This window comes from Schistocerca serialis, chromosome 3 (genome assembly GCF_023864345.2).
Source record: "Schistocerca serialis cubense isolate TAMUIC-IGC-003099 chromosome 3, iqSchSeri2.2, whole genome shotgun sequence".
NCBI classification, from domain to species: Eukaryota; Metazoa; Arthropoda; class Insecta; order Orthoptera; family Acrididae; genus Schistocerca; species Schistocerca serialis.
Window position 1 is genome coordinate 202,615,034 of NC_064640.1, and position 15,249 is coordinate 202,630,282.

The 15,249-nt window shown below is 44.4% G+C and overlaps 1 protein-coding gene across 3 annotated transcripts in view; it reads left to right on the forward strand.

Annotated features, from left to right (window-relative positions):
• The window catches only part of LOC126469917 (ras-related protein Rab-3), an 853,612-nt gene that overhangs the window by 19,778 nt on the left and 818,585 nt on the right, over positions 1-15,249 (forward strand). The window contains exon 1 of one of the 3 annotated variants that reach the window (XM_050097305.1): positions 14,613-14,760. The exons of 1 other annotated variant lie outside the window; for it this stretch is intronic. In XM_050097305.1, the coding sequence (XP_049953262.1) occupies positions 14,725-14,760 (36 nt within the window). In that variant the 5' untranslated portion in view covers positions 14,613-14,724. Of the gene's footprint in view, positions 1-14,612; positions 14,761-15,249 lie in introns of those variants that run through there. One more of the 3 variants, XM_050097304.1, reaches the window with a different exon arrangement.

Here is a 15,249-nt window from a genome sequence, read left to right on the forward strand (position 1 = left end):
ATTTAAACGGTTATTAAAATACAAGATTGCCTAGTAAATGCAGTAATGCTGCTACTTGCGCACTGCTGACACTGCTCGGCGGCGGAAGGAGACTACGCGAAATTACACTATTCAGGTACTAAAACGCGATGCTACACTCTCAAATACTATAATACACCCGAAATTTATGAATTAAACAATGCAAGTACCAAAAACACGCAAAGAAATTAAGAATTAAACAATGTAACAAATGAGTGAGCTAGGAGTATACGACTTGCTGCTGCAGCTGCTTATCCATTGGCGGCAGGGAGCACACTGACTGTGACCAACCGACACTGGCCGTTCAAAACAAAAACAGAAGACAAACGACTACGCGAATTTACACTATTCAGGTACTAAAACGCGATGCTACAACTCTCAAATACTATAATACGCCCGAAATTTATGAATTAAACAATGCAAGTACCAAAAACACGCAAAGAAATTAAGAATTAAACTATGTATCAAATGAGTGAGCTAGGAGTATACGACTTGCTGCTGCAGCTGCTTATCCAACGGCGGCAGGGAGCTGCGAAAACTTACTCGACCTCTTAGGAACAAATAATTATGAGCAAGCATGGAGCATTATGACGATACAGAGATTAGTGACCACATATTCGTCGTAGCGAGACTGAATACCGTGAATCGAAACACACTAAGAATAACCACAAAATATATATGCTTTTAAAAAGCAGATAAAAATTCACTTGACTCCTTCCTAAAGGACAGTCTTCCTTCCTTCCGAACTAACTAAGTGACCATAGACCGCCGTGTGCATAGTTGTCTTGCTGTCCAATGAGAAGTGATGTGCTGTTCGATCCAACATGACCGAAAGCTGGATGTGTCTGTGACCTCCAGTTCTTTTCGCTCGGGCCTTTCAGATCCTGCATGATGTTGAGTATGGCACTCCTGAACCCATAGATTCCATTCTGAAATGATAGTTGTGAGATCTAGTATATGGTACTCGCAAGGTAATGGACGGGTGGTTTAGCGATGATACAGAAACTGGGAAGCATTTGGCCATGTCATTGGTCGGCATAGAAATTACGGAAAAATTGATAAAATTGCTAAAATTGGTTACATTATTAGCTGTGATTCTTATTACAGTACATTGACGGTCTATTTTATGTCCACAGCTCATGGTCTATTGGCTAGCTTTGCTGCCTCTGGGTCCCAGGGTCCCAGGTTTGATTCCCGGCCGGGTTGGGAATTTTATCTGCCCCGAGACTGAGTGTTTGTGTTGTTCTCATCATTTCATCATCACTACCACCATCATCATTCGTGACAGTGACTAGATTGGAGTGTGTAAAAATTGAACTGTATAAAAATTGGGGTTTTGTATAGGAGCTGATGACCACGCAGTTGAGTGCCCCACAAACCAAACATCATGGTGTCTTTTCCATCCCATCTGTCCACTGGTATGCTGTTGATTACCACATAATTACTGGATGACACCACTTGTTTGAAATGCAGAAAGAGTCTTCAGGGTGGGGGATTGTTAGCACCGAAACAGTGATCACATACATGATGGCAATATGAGGAATCAAGCCATCTGCTATCCCGTCACTGTGAAAGATGAGTTTAAATGTAGAGGCCATTAATCACCTTTAAACAGCTGTTTGGAAATGCTTCACAATGCTGCAAGGCTCTTCCAGTTTCCATATGTTGTGACTGTCTTTTATTTGTCATCCTATGTGTGTGTTGTGGGAGCAGCAGCATAATTTACACTGTGCAGTGTCCAGTTTTCTGTGAGAGCCAATGGATCGAAACATGTGAATGTCAGTTTAGAACCTGACACAGACCTCAAAGTTATAGGGGAAGAAACAAAATGTATGTCGTTGTACAAAACTGTAGTCATACACTGCTTTGACGTGTTCCAGCAGAAAAAAAACAGTGTCTCAAACAACAAAACAGGGACCCTCTCTTGCAACTGATAGTCTGTGGGATACGGTCCTTCGACAGTACAGGCAATGAATCTTTACACTGATTTGTGTAGGTGTCTTCCATCACTGGCCACTTGCTCTAGTGGATCAATACCTGTGTATATTTAATAGGATCTGTGGTGTCACCGCCAGACACCACACTTGCTAGGTGGTAGCCTTTAAATCGGCCGTGGTCCATTAGTATACGTCGGACCCGCGTGTCGCCACTGTCGGTGATAGCAGACCGAGCGCCACCACACGGCAGGTCTAGAGAGACGTACTGGCACTCGCCCCAGTTGTATAGCCGACGTTCATAGCAATGGTTCACTGACAAATACGCTCTCATTTGCCGAGACGATAGTTAGCATAGCCTTCAGCTACGTCAATTGCTACGACCTAGCAAGGCGCCGTATTCAGTTGATAATTAATATTATGAAGCATGTACCGTAACGAGAGATGTTCTACAAATGTGGATTAAAGTTAAGTATTACAGCAACTGCGTCCATTTTCTAAGTTCTCATTTCCTTTTAACTGTTTCATACCTCACGCCAATCTGCGTGAGCTTAACGCGTGCCTTTCGGCTTCCTCTCGTTGTGACTTGGCTGTCGTGCTAAGTCACAACAGGATCACCACATGCTCGATGCCAGCACACAGACGGTATTTGTTTCGCAATACATCAGAAGAGAGAGAGATGTGGTAAAAAAATCTTCTCGAGTTCTCTATTGGATGATGTTAGAGGAGTTTTTGTAGTTCGTAGTTTATCTCTGTTGGATGGTAAAATCTAACGATGATAGAGAGAACGTTTGGGTGACAGACGTGAATGCACCCTGAAGGGTGCAGATCTCCTTTGGACTGCAATTTGGAGACAGATCACAATGCAGTAGCAAAATCCTCATCCTTCCAGTTCCTGTATCTGCTTGTACTGCCTTTTCTACTACCTCATGTTGCGGGAAGTTGCGTTTGTCACTGGTCTTACACATCGAACACAGCTGGCAGAGCTACCAACATGTTCCCATTTCCACTGAGTGGCAAAAAAGATGGTCCTGTCGCATTAACTCAGCTCACCCTGTTTCTCCACAGGTTGCAGAAGGTCTTAGATATAGCGCTCTCCAACGTCTGCTGAGTTGAAACTTGAAGTGGAACAATCACATGGACAAAGCTGCAGGGATGGCGGGGCAGAGACAGAGGAGTAGTTACATGATGCATTGGGGCTATCTACAACCACGCTGGAGTTTTACTGTAGCAGATAGGTTCGACAAAAGTGGCTCATTTCGAGATATGATAGCGCCAAGAATATGATTCACTAGTGGCTGTAATCATTAAGACATTTCCAAAGGATCAAACGCAGGAATGTGGTTCAATGGAAAGACTTGATCCCAAATAGCAAACAGGATTTCTACCAGAAAGGCTAACACTATACATCTGAAAAGCCAGTGTATTGGTCATAGGACTTTGTACATTTATTACGACCTCAATCTAGCGTTGCATTTTTTAAGTGATTCGTCATATAGCACATCATCTACTACATGTGTTCATTCTCAATCAACCATCATCCTTCCACATCTATAACCCAGTGGATATATCTCAGAACCTATGACGTGGCATCAGGATTGAATGCGTTACAAATACTGTTTGTTAGCGTGAGAAATATCTAGTAGCGGCATGAGGGCGTTTTATACGGGCATAATACCATGTTCCTAGGCCGAAACACTTTCTAAGTTTGGCGATTATGAGCTTACACCGCCGGCGACGTGCACCTGGGCTTTCGGTCTGTTAATAAACACCCCAGCGTTCACCATCTATATTTAATGTTGCGCTTTTTGTGTGGAAAACCAATACCATATCTCGATTTATAAAGATTGTATAGTTTTGAACTTGGATGTCTTTAGCAGTACGTGTGTGCACCGGTCGAACCAAGACCGCTTTTTATGAAGGCGACAGTAACATACACGTTGTGATTGTGTTTCTTTAATAGCTGGTTGCTTATAAGACGATTACATATCTCTTCCTAAGACAAGACACACACTGGTACCACCCACAAGAGAAAGTAATGAGGCACGTCCATCCATTTTGGATTTTTCACTCAGTACTGTTTGGTGTCACCAGCATTCAGTTATTGCCGATGTATTATACTTAGTCTGGGGTGTGTCATCAGTGGGCTTATAAAATATGTGTGCTGTGATCGGTGTTCCAACATGTGCAAATAAAATGACTATGTCCTGTCGTAATGGGAGGTGTGGATTTTGCATGTAAACTCTTTCAGCCCCGTTACAGGTGTCTCAGTTTTCCGTGTAAAATTATGTCCAGTCATAAGGAAGATACACACACATCAAAAAAAGTGTTGAATCACCCCAGTTCCCAGAACTCCTGGAGACAGACGTTGACTGTGGATATTGTATCACAGACAGTCCCTTTGACTGCTCAGAGATGTCACTGAACCCGCCCAAAGATGTAAACAACCATGAATGAGCAGTGCCTATTAGATGGAGGGGGTCCGACAGCCGATCAGTTCCAGTCATTCCACCAGGAAGGACGTACATGGCTCGTGTTGTCTGTAGTTCAACCATGCCTAGACGGTCAATACCGCGGTTCGATCGCGTCCACGTTGTTACTTTGTGCCAGGAAGGGCCCTCAACAAGAGAAGTGTCCAGACGTCTCAGAGTGAACCAAAGCGATGTTGTTCAGATATGGAGGAGATACAGAGAGACAGGCACTGACGATGAAATGCCTCGCTCAGGCCGCCGAAGGGCTACTACTGCAGTGGATGACCGCTACCTACAGATTATGGCTCGGAGGAACCCTGACAGCAACGCCACTGTGTTGAATAATGCTTTTCGTGCAGCCACAGGACGTCGTGTTTCGACTAAAACTGTGCACAATAGGCTGCATGATGAGCAAGTTCACTTCCGACGTCCATGGCGAGGTCCATCTTTGCAACCACGACACCATGCAGCTCGGTACAGATGCTGAATGGACCACTCAGGACTGGCATCACGTTCTTTTCACCGATGAGTGTCGCATATGCCTTCAACCAGACAATCGTCGGAGACGTGTTTAGAGGCAACCCGGTGAGGATGAACGTCTTAGACACACTGTCCAGGGAGTGCAGCAAGGTTGAGGTTCACTGCTGTTTTGCGGTGGCATTGTGTGGGGCCGACGTACGCTGCTGGTGGTCATGGAAGGCGCCGTAACGGGTGTACGATGCGTAAATGCCATTCTCCGACCGATAGTGCAACCATATCAGCAGCATGTTGGCGAGGTATTTGTCTTCATGGAAGACAATTCGCGCCCCCATCGTGCACATCTTGTGAATGACTTCCTTCAGGATAACGACATCGTACAGCTAGAGTGGCTATCATGTTCTCCAGACATGAACCCTATCGAACATGCATGGGGTGGATTGAAAAGGGCTGTTTATGGACGACCTGATCCACCAACCACTCTGAGGGAATCTACACCGAATCGCCGTTGAGGACTGGGACAATCTGGACTAACAGTGCCTTGATGAACTTGTGGATAGTGTGCCATGACGAATACAGGCATGCATCAATGCAAGAGGACGTGCTAATGGGTATCAGAGGTACCGGTGTGTACAGCAATCTGGACCACTGCTACTGAAGGTCTCGCTGTGTGGTGGAACAACATGCAATGTGCGGTTTTCGTGAGCAATAAGTAAGGCGGGAATGATGTTTATGCTGATCTCTATTCCAATTTTCTGTACAGGTTCCGGAACTCTCGGAACTGGGATGATGCAAAACTTTTTTGATGTGTGTAGGTATTTATATTTCCAGAGCCACAACCAGCTGGGTGGGGGTGGGGGTGGGGGGGGGGTGTATTTCAGATACTTTGCTCCTTGTTGAATGTTATCAGATTGAGGTTGAATCCGTAATATTTAATTGTAAGTACGGTGATAAATATGTGGCTGGTTTCCTAGGATGATTCTGCGTGGCATGCGGGAGGTGCGTGGCGGCGGTAGCCTGTGATGGGAACGATTGACATTTCCAGCTTACGGCAGGAGCTGTCTGAACTAGACAGGCTGGGGTACAACATGCAGCTGACCTAACCACTTCGCCCTCTAGGTGCCTGAATAGCAAACTAATGCTCAGAATGTGCTGGGCAGCCTTCGTAATGTGTGTGTTGGAGGTGTTATCCGAGGAAATTTCAGGAGATTCAATATGGGCGTGAGTTTGCACTGGACAATTATTCCCTCTCATGTAAATTATCTGGTCGACTGCTTTTACTGCCATCCTACACATTTCCCGTCTTTATGTGGTTGAGAGGACGTCGATTATGATGTGTGTTGTGTGCATCGAGATGGTGAAATTTAGGTGAAAGAGACGTTTGCTGGTTCCCTAACACGAGAAACACGTTAGTTTACTTTGTAAAGTACAAGGTCATTTGGAATGTGTTAGATCATTGACGTAAGTATTCGTCAAAAAATACGAGTGGAACTACCAGTGTACTCTATTTTTACCGAGTTTTCACTAAAAGATCTTCGCAGACAAGATAAGTTTGTAGCTACTCAGTGATTTGCAGCATGTCCCATGTAATGACCTCGCTAAAGTTTTGGGTTTCTAGACATATAATCCCCTTATCTTTGGAATTATACTGTTCAAGCGATCGGTAGTGTACTGCTATGTGGCTGACATTGAGAACTACCGCGTAAATGGTATGATACTCTAGTGAACCATGTGAAAATACATCTGTTCTTGTAATCCTAGTGTCTGGAGATGGGTGTAGAAAGCATGACAGCAAGCAGGAAAGCAGACAAGCAGGTCAGGGCCGGAAACAGTAACAACTTTGTGCCGGGAGAACCAGCCCAGGCTTTGTACTCCAGTTCAGAGAGTGACCACAGTCCGTGGAGGGCGCTGTGATCGCGCATCGGTCTAGTGTGTGTGGTGAGTAGTTGACTCATGACTGTTGACCAACCGATCTTGCTAATATCTAGTACTACGGCTGCATATACAGTGCATGTGCATGCTTATGTTTTGGGAATCGATCTGTCTTCGTGGTATACAGGGTGGTCCCTTGATAGTGACTGGGCCAAATATCTCACGGAATAAGCGTCAAACGAAAAAACTACGAAGAGCAAAACTTGTCTAGCTTGAAGGGGGAAACCAGATGGCGCTATAGTTGGACCGCTAGGTGGCGCTGCCATAGGTCAAACGGATATCAACTGCGTTTTTTAAAGTAGGAACCCCCATTTTTATTACATATTCGTGTAGTACGTAAAGAAATATGAATGTTTTAGTTGGACCACTTTTTTCGCTTTGTGATAGATGGCGCTGTAATAGTCACGAACGTATAAGTACGTGGTATCACGTAACATTCCGCACCTCCCGCAAACTCGATCCTCCTCATCCGCTTGTCTCACCCATCCTCTCCCACCCCCGACCGCTGCCCCGCCTGTATTGCCACGTCCCACCTGGTCTCCATCTCTCCACCCTCCTTACCCTCTCCCAAGGTGGCTTCCGCCAGCTCCCCCTCCCTGATGATGTCCTCCTCCCCTCCATCTACCCCTCCTATCAACTTTGATCCTCCCCCCCCACTTCCTGTGTCCTTTCCTTTAGGCACCCTCCCTCCCCTTCCTTCCCTCCCTTCCCCTTCCTTTTCCTTTCCCCCATCCCCTCCCTCCACCCCTCTTCCCCCCGGCTTCCCCTCCCCCTTACTCCCTTCCCCCTGTCTCCCCTGCACATGGCATCTGCTCTCCCCTCTCCCTCCCTCCCCCACTCCTCCTCTCTTGGCAGGTCCCCGGACTCGTACACTGTTAGTGAACATTTGCGCGCCGGAGATCAACGCCTCGTGTTCTGTGTGTGCCGTCGTTTTGTGCTTAAGTGGTTCAGTGTTATTCGTTTTGTGCACCTACATTCATGTGTGACAATTTTCGTTTCTGTCTGTGTCCAAGTGTCTGAACAATTTTATCTTGGACTCTACGCCCGTGAATGGCACCTTGTATTTTAAAAAGTGTTGTCTCCGTTTATATGTCCACCATGTTTTTTCTCTAAATGTCTTCATTTGTATATCTGTGTTTCTCTGCGGCCAAAGAGCGGCGTCGTATGCTGCTGCAGGCCTGCCTGTACTACAGGTTTCAAAATAACAATAAAAAAAAAAAAAACATTCCACCAGTTCGGACGGTATTTGCTTCGTGATACATTACCCGTGTTAAAACGGACTGTTTACCAATTGCGGAAAAGGTCGATATCGTGTTGATGTATGGCTGTTGTGATCAAAATGCCCAACGGGCGTGTGCTATGTATGCTGCTCGGTATCCTGGACGACATCATCCAAGTGTCCGGACCGTTCGCCGGATAGGTACGTTATTAAACGAAACAGGAAGTGTTCAGCCACATGTGAAACGTCAACCACGACCTGCAAGTTTCAGAATGCTCCATTCACAGGAAGTTCCATGACGTCAGAGAGCCACAAGACATCCTCTGTGTATGGCATTGGAGCCTCTACAGACTGGTTGAAACAAGACAGGGGCAATGTATTTACGGAACGTTCTGTGACATCTGAGAGTCATGTGATGTCTTCTTTGTTCGAGTGTTCAGAGACAAGTCCAAGCAAACCATCCTCCTCTGGTTCTGACGGGTGGGATGCTGTCCTCAAACGCCATTGTGCTTTAGACCATCTCCAGACAAGCAGTTGTAGGACATCGTAAATTCACCGAAAATTCCAGCCATTTTTCTCTTCTGTAGGACAGTGCTTTGAATTGTTTGTGTAATTGTTCTGAATTTCTCATCTGTGCTTAGACACCAGTGTGCTTCTAGGAGTGAGGAATATAACATCCCTGGCTCCAACAGCAAATATTACACTATGCCCACGCAGCGTTTCAGAAAAGTGATGAACACCACCGCCAGCTGTAGGCCTCAAAAAAATTTTCTACCTCTGGCAAGCAGCTAAAACTCGAAAAGTGGTGAGCGTCCTGTTTACAGCTGTAGTCAGAGGTATTTATTGCAACTTCCAAATCATCGTTTAGGCGTGTAAAATCAGATATTGCAGCTGTACCGTTTTCCCGATTATTTCCCACCAAAGTGTGTGAGGTGTCTCAGGGACGTTTCACATGTGTACCGCTGTCGTTTTGGAGTCTGTATTCAAGTGTGGCGGTATACATCGTAAAATTGAAGCAAACTACTGTGCAGATATCTTTTTGAAAGTGTATTTAGAGACATATTTAGTTTGATTTAGTAACTGCTGAAGCAGCCCATGTTAGCGACGAGGGAAGGCTGTGGTATAGCGCACAAAAGCGCGCGAAGTGTCTCAGGAATGGTCACAAGTGTGCCGCGACCATTTTTTTAGAGTCGATGTTCAAGTGTGGTGATGGTATTCCTCAGAATAAAACCTGTAAAATCACTTCGCAAATTGTTTAAATATTCATGCGTCTCCTACAAAGCTCTCTTTTTGTGCAGTGGTACATTTAGTTCCTGTGACATCTCCAAATGATGTATGTGACAATATTCCGCATATTGCTTAAACACCATATGTAGTAACTCCTGAAGCAGTTCACGTTCAATGACAATGGGTGTCCATGCGCCAGGGGTCAGGTGGGAGGCTGCGGGTATTTCCATAGCGACAGGGAGTACTTATCGTATGACTGTCCTGCAGCTACTGCATGCTGGCGCTGTGAGCCTGGTGTGGTCCCTGCCCCAGAGTCCTCGTGCCTGCTGGAAGAGGCCATGTGCTGGGGTGGGTAAATGCCTGGGCTTTATCGAATGATATACAGTTAAGCACACACATTTATCAGCATGAGTTGTGAAGTGTAACTCAGCCCCATCCTTCTACATCTTCATCATTTTATAAGTGTATTCATGTTATTCATACGTTCACCAAATATCGTTGCTTTCCATGGCTATGGACACAGTCCTCAGTTGCATGATTACACCTAATATACCCTTTAAACTCTTCCTTTTCCAGCATAGACATCTCATCCACTGAACATACAGTATACAGTAAACAATTGTCTGTCCTCTTGGGAAGCTCAGGACAGACTGAGCGAATTTCCCGCCATTTTCCCCAGACCGCCATCTTGGATTACTTGATGAGAGGGAGGGGGTAGGGCTGCAAGCGCCCTCTGGTGGTGATGGTGCTGTGAACTTGGTCAGCTGGTCTCTAGGCCTCAAGGGGAACACAGTGTATGGAGCTACTATCTATGTCAATTCAAATTGTTTGAATAAACAGTATACCAAAATGCATATAAAATAAAGACTTAAGTCCATCCTATCCAGCAGCCCAGTACAGACTGAGTCCTTTTATCGCACATTTCCAGATGCGCGATTGGAGGGGGTAGGGGGAAGGGGTAGGGTTGGTGTATTTGGGTTAGTGGAGATAGCCTAATCGACTTATTTTCCCGTCAAAATTTTGCCTTCCCGCCATGACATCCCTGCGATGTTGCCACATCTATGGCCGCCATCTTGGATCTGTCATCTTGTATAAATCTAGCAACAATTCCGAGTGGGGTGATGCTGTCATTATCTCACTACTTACAGGATAGAATGTCCAGACTGTGAGACATATTATATGGGACAGGCAGGTAGAAGACTTGAATTCAGGTTAGGTGAGTATTTAGTTCTGAATAGGCAGGATATAGCTGAGAGATCCAGGTACGCTGCCCACTTGGTTGAGAGAGGACACACACACACTTCCATCACCGAGGTTGGGTGTCAGATTATTACACTTACTGTAAGACGTCGTGGTCTCCTGACCTTCATTGCTTACATATTCCGCCCTCACAATCATATTCCGCACATCAAGACGCTTCATTCGAACCTGAACTCGATAAGATAAAGTCAATGTTGTATGAATTCATGTAAACAATATGCAAATAACAAGTGCGCACTGGGGTTGAAATACTCGAGGCTGGCGTACACACATACATTCCAGACACAACGGTCACAGGAGCTTTTAGTTTGAGAGAGGCAGACCACACAACAGGAGGCCGGTCCCTTCAGAGGATGAGTCAACCTCGGCCGCCCGTGGAGCAGACAGTGTGTGCCTGAGTGAAAGGGGGAACGACCCCATGTTCGGCTTAAAAGAAAATTCCGCTACATTGTGTGGGAGCATCCAACCTACGCATTCTTTACACATAGCACGCAGTTTCAGAGATTTTCACACGGAGACAGCAAACGCCAAACGCCGATACTACAGATTTCCGGATTGGTCGCCTTAAATGAAATGTCATTCTCCCGTTTTACAACAGCAATGCTGATTGGCACACAATATTTCTGATGCCTTGAGCTGAAGGAGTAATGGAAGAGACCAAAAGATATACCCCTTCACATCTGGTGTGGAGAGGCGCCGTTCCGTTGTCGCTCTTGTAGCGAGGAACAAGTCTCTCCTCAGTACTTCACTGGGAGAGCACCTCTGTCAAAAGCGAATCGAAGTGCGACTCTATATTGAGTCCTTGCGATTAAGCGTTGTTAACTGTGTTGGCCAACACACTTATTGTGCGGTGTGAACAGATGGAGTTATAGTTAAACGCCTGTGAGCGAATTTTTGAGTGGCATCATGGTGGACTGGTTATATGACCGGTGTACCACGCCAATAGTTAGACTAGGGGCGAATAGGAATCCTTGACTTCATCAAGGCGTAGGGAGACTTTGATTGGCGAAGGTCAATCCAGATAGAACGAGAGTTCTCTTATTTGTCAGCAGAGAGCGGCGCAGACAGCAGTAATCACAGCTTACGGTATTGTGCACTACAGCTATTGCGAGCCCCATATTTCCTACACAACAGTACACTTCACTGCATTTCACACGCGACAGCCTCGACCGTACCTAGCAACATTGTAAAGGATAATTGTTCAAGTTGAGTAGGCGCGCCTCTCAGCCATTCTGCCAAGTCAATAACAATCTTAAACTTTGTATAGAAATTTCATTAGCGAATCCTATCCTTGAGAGGGAACTTCACATTCCGAAAAGACCCAGGATATAACTTGTTCAATTCATATCTAAAAGTGCCATTGTGATTTCTCAGAATTTTTGCAAAATAAATAATAATCTTCGTTAGTTTCATGTTTTTCTTACACTAACTAGCACTACTCCAGTACCCAAGTATCCCACTAGTTACGTAAGAAATTTTGTGAATTTTTGTGTCATTTCCTGCGGACGACTCCAGAAGATACTTATTGCTGAAAGTTTTTCAGGCATTTTTCTTTAGAACGTTAGGAGCGTCTGCCTGACTTCTGTAGTAGTGTGAGGGTGGAAATTGCATCTTGCAGGAGCCACAGGGTAAAGGGTACATCTGAGATTAATCTGTTGCGCAGAATAACAGAATAGAAGATCAACCCCACACTCACAATACTATTAACTGAAAAGGGCAATTTTGATGGAACTCCTGGAGGACATGAAAATATACTGCAATCCGAGGTCATCCGGCATTTACCTGCTCAATGAGCAGGTGATTGTGAGGAGCAGTTGATTTTGGGAGCTCTTTGAAGGTCTTCTGTTTCAGGGTAGGAGACGTCATGACCCAGGAGGGAACTAATATCGAAATTTTGGTCTGCCTTTAATTTGGCAACACTGGGCGTGGTAGTTTGTGAGAACACATTATTATTGTCAGTGGATCCGTTTGTCAACCATTTTGTTGGTTCCATCAAATGCCGTATCGGTTATACTATAAACAGGTACAACATTATTGAACCGATAGTCCTAGGGCCTATGTATAATGCAGTGTGTTACATCGTTCTTTGGAAGTGGCGCACCACAATTAGAGCTACATCATACATTACATAAGAAATTTACGCCAATAGAGCGCGTTGGAATGTTTTTATTAATTGTACGCGGTTAAAGTGGCCTTGTCATGTTGATCTCAGTATTTTACTATGATATTAACAGAGGTCAAAAAGAGATTTGTGTGACCTTTTATATTTATTTTAAATTAATTACTTAGTGGATCACTTAACCACTGTAATACTATCGACTGAACTAGATTTCAGCTTTTGACTAATTCCATTTGGTATATAACTATATTTTATGAAAACCATGTTCGGAACTTTTTATTTTTTTAATTTTTTTTATTAGGAGTGTGACGTAACAGTTCTGCAGGAGACAGTTCTATGAATCAATTAATGACCTTTTAAATTCGGTTTTAGATCGCTCAACAACGATCGTATGATTAAACACATTGTAAATTGACGTTTCTTGATGTGCAAATATAGTTGAGGATTTTATTTCAGAAAGAACGGTTTTAAGCTACTGTATTGTAAAGAAACTGGTTTGCTTGGTTTTTGAAATATAGAGGGTACTATTTACACTACGTGACGCGATCTGAAGTTGCCATCCGTTTTTGTAAACAACCACCTCAGTTTCCTTCTGCCTATACACCTGTATAGTTATGTGGTGACATATACTGCTGCAAGTTTGTTGCAATATAATTCACTCAAATGGTAAGTGGAAAGGCTCAGTGCTATTGGATAACGCGGTGTTTTAGTTACTGTTTTATGTAAATCAGTTCTTCTTCTGTAATTTCCTTGTATTTTAGCACTGAAGATGAATATCTGTAGTTGAAATCTAGATATGCAAGTATATTAAAAAACCAATGAGCCTGCGACTGATTATTCCTTCCTTACCAAATTCATCTAGCAGATCCCGCTTTTCCGTTTGCGTTCAATGTGCAATGTTTCTGAAGAAGAAAAATTTGTTAACATCGCGTATTGATTTAAGTGTCAGGAAGTCGTTTCTGAAAGTATTTGTATGGAGTGTAGCCATGTATGGAAGTGAAACATGGACGATAAATTGTTTAGACAAGAAGTGGTGCTACAGAAGAATGCTGAAGATTAGATGGGTAGATCACATAACTAATGAGGAGGTATTGAATAGAATTGGGTTGGAGTTTGTGGCACAACTTGACTAGAAGAAGGGATCGGTTGGTAGGACATGTTCTGAGGCATCAAGGGATCACCAATTTAGTACTGGAGGGCAGCGTGGAGGGTAAAAATCGTAGAGGGAGACCAAGAGATGAATACACTAAGCAGATTCAGAAGGATGTAGGCTGCAGTAGGTACTGGGAGATGAAGAAGCTTGCACAGGATAGAGTAGCATGGAGAGCTGCATCAAACCAGCCTCAGGACTGAAGACCACAACAACAACAACAAACAACAATGCAATGCTTGAAGGTCGTCTACGATCTCTCTGAGGTGATGACTCACTAAATGGATTTAAATAGCTACAGCTGAATGTTTATATTCCTTAAGCCTGATAGCATCTTTATGGTCATTATATATATTTATAAACGCTCATCGCATTTGTCCTGTAACTTGGCAGAACATTGAGTTTTGTACAGACCGCAATTTTCAAACTTATTATTCTTTTTTTCTCGGTCATGCCGTCTTTATGTCCCGATATGTTCTTGGTCTGAAAAACAAATTTTTCCACCTTTCGCGATTTTCTGTCATAGTACAGAAATGTGACTATTTTGCAGCTATTCCTCTCATCCGAGTTCTCAGCCTGGCATATGTTTTGCCTAATGATCGGGCTGTGATCTCTCGAAACGTATAATAAGTATGATTAATGTTACTGAACATTGTGGTTGACGCTGAAAATCTACAAAATCTTGATACAACCGCGACAACGCATGCAGTAAAACTTAACGAAGTACTTTTTCAGTACTGAGCGCGAGACCATCTCCGTGCCATTATACCGGTTTTGGAGGAATACGGAGAGATAGAACCCTGGCGTGTCGATGAGAGCACGGAAGCCAGGAATCGAGGCCTGTGGTCAGCGTGCGTCCGCTTCCGCCAGCGCTGCTTCGGGGAGAGCCAAGAGGCAGCGGGCAGTACGGACGTAACATGCAGTACAGTCACAGGCAGAACCAGCTGCGTTCCGTAAGTCCCACAAACCTTCTCTCATGACTGGCCACTCGCAAGGGCCAATACGCTAATTCGCTTTAATTTTCTTAAACGATTCAGTCTGTCCTCAGAGTTGTTCTCGATAATGGTCATCGTCGATTTCTCTCATGGAAGGTGTGTACAGTCAGAAGATGCCCCCTCCAAATACACTGCTGGCTATTAAAGTTGGAGTATCAGGAAGTATAGAAAATACCGCAATTGTGCAAAGTGTGCATAAACAAGACAGTAGGAAGAATACACGATTAAATTTGTAGTTTGGGGGAATTTGGGGTGGAAATGTAGTACAAACGGGTGCCATCTTAGGCATCAAAAACGGCATTAAACTGGCTGAGCATAGAGTTGAACTGTGAGTGGAGGACAGAGACTAGTACATCATCGAATGCTGCTTCGCCGTAGCGGCTGGTGAATGATGCGGGACAGTCTCTCGGCAACACGGAACGAGATTTTTCATTGGGTGAAATATCG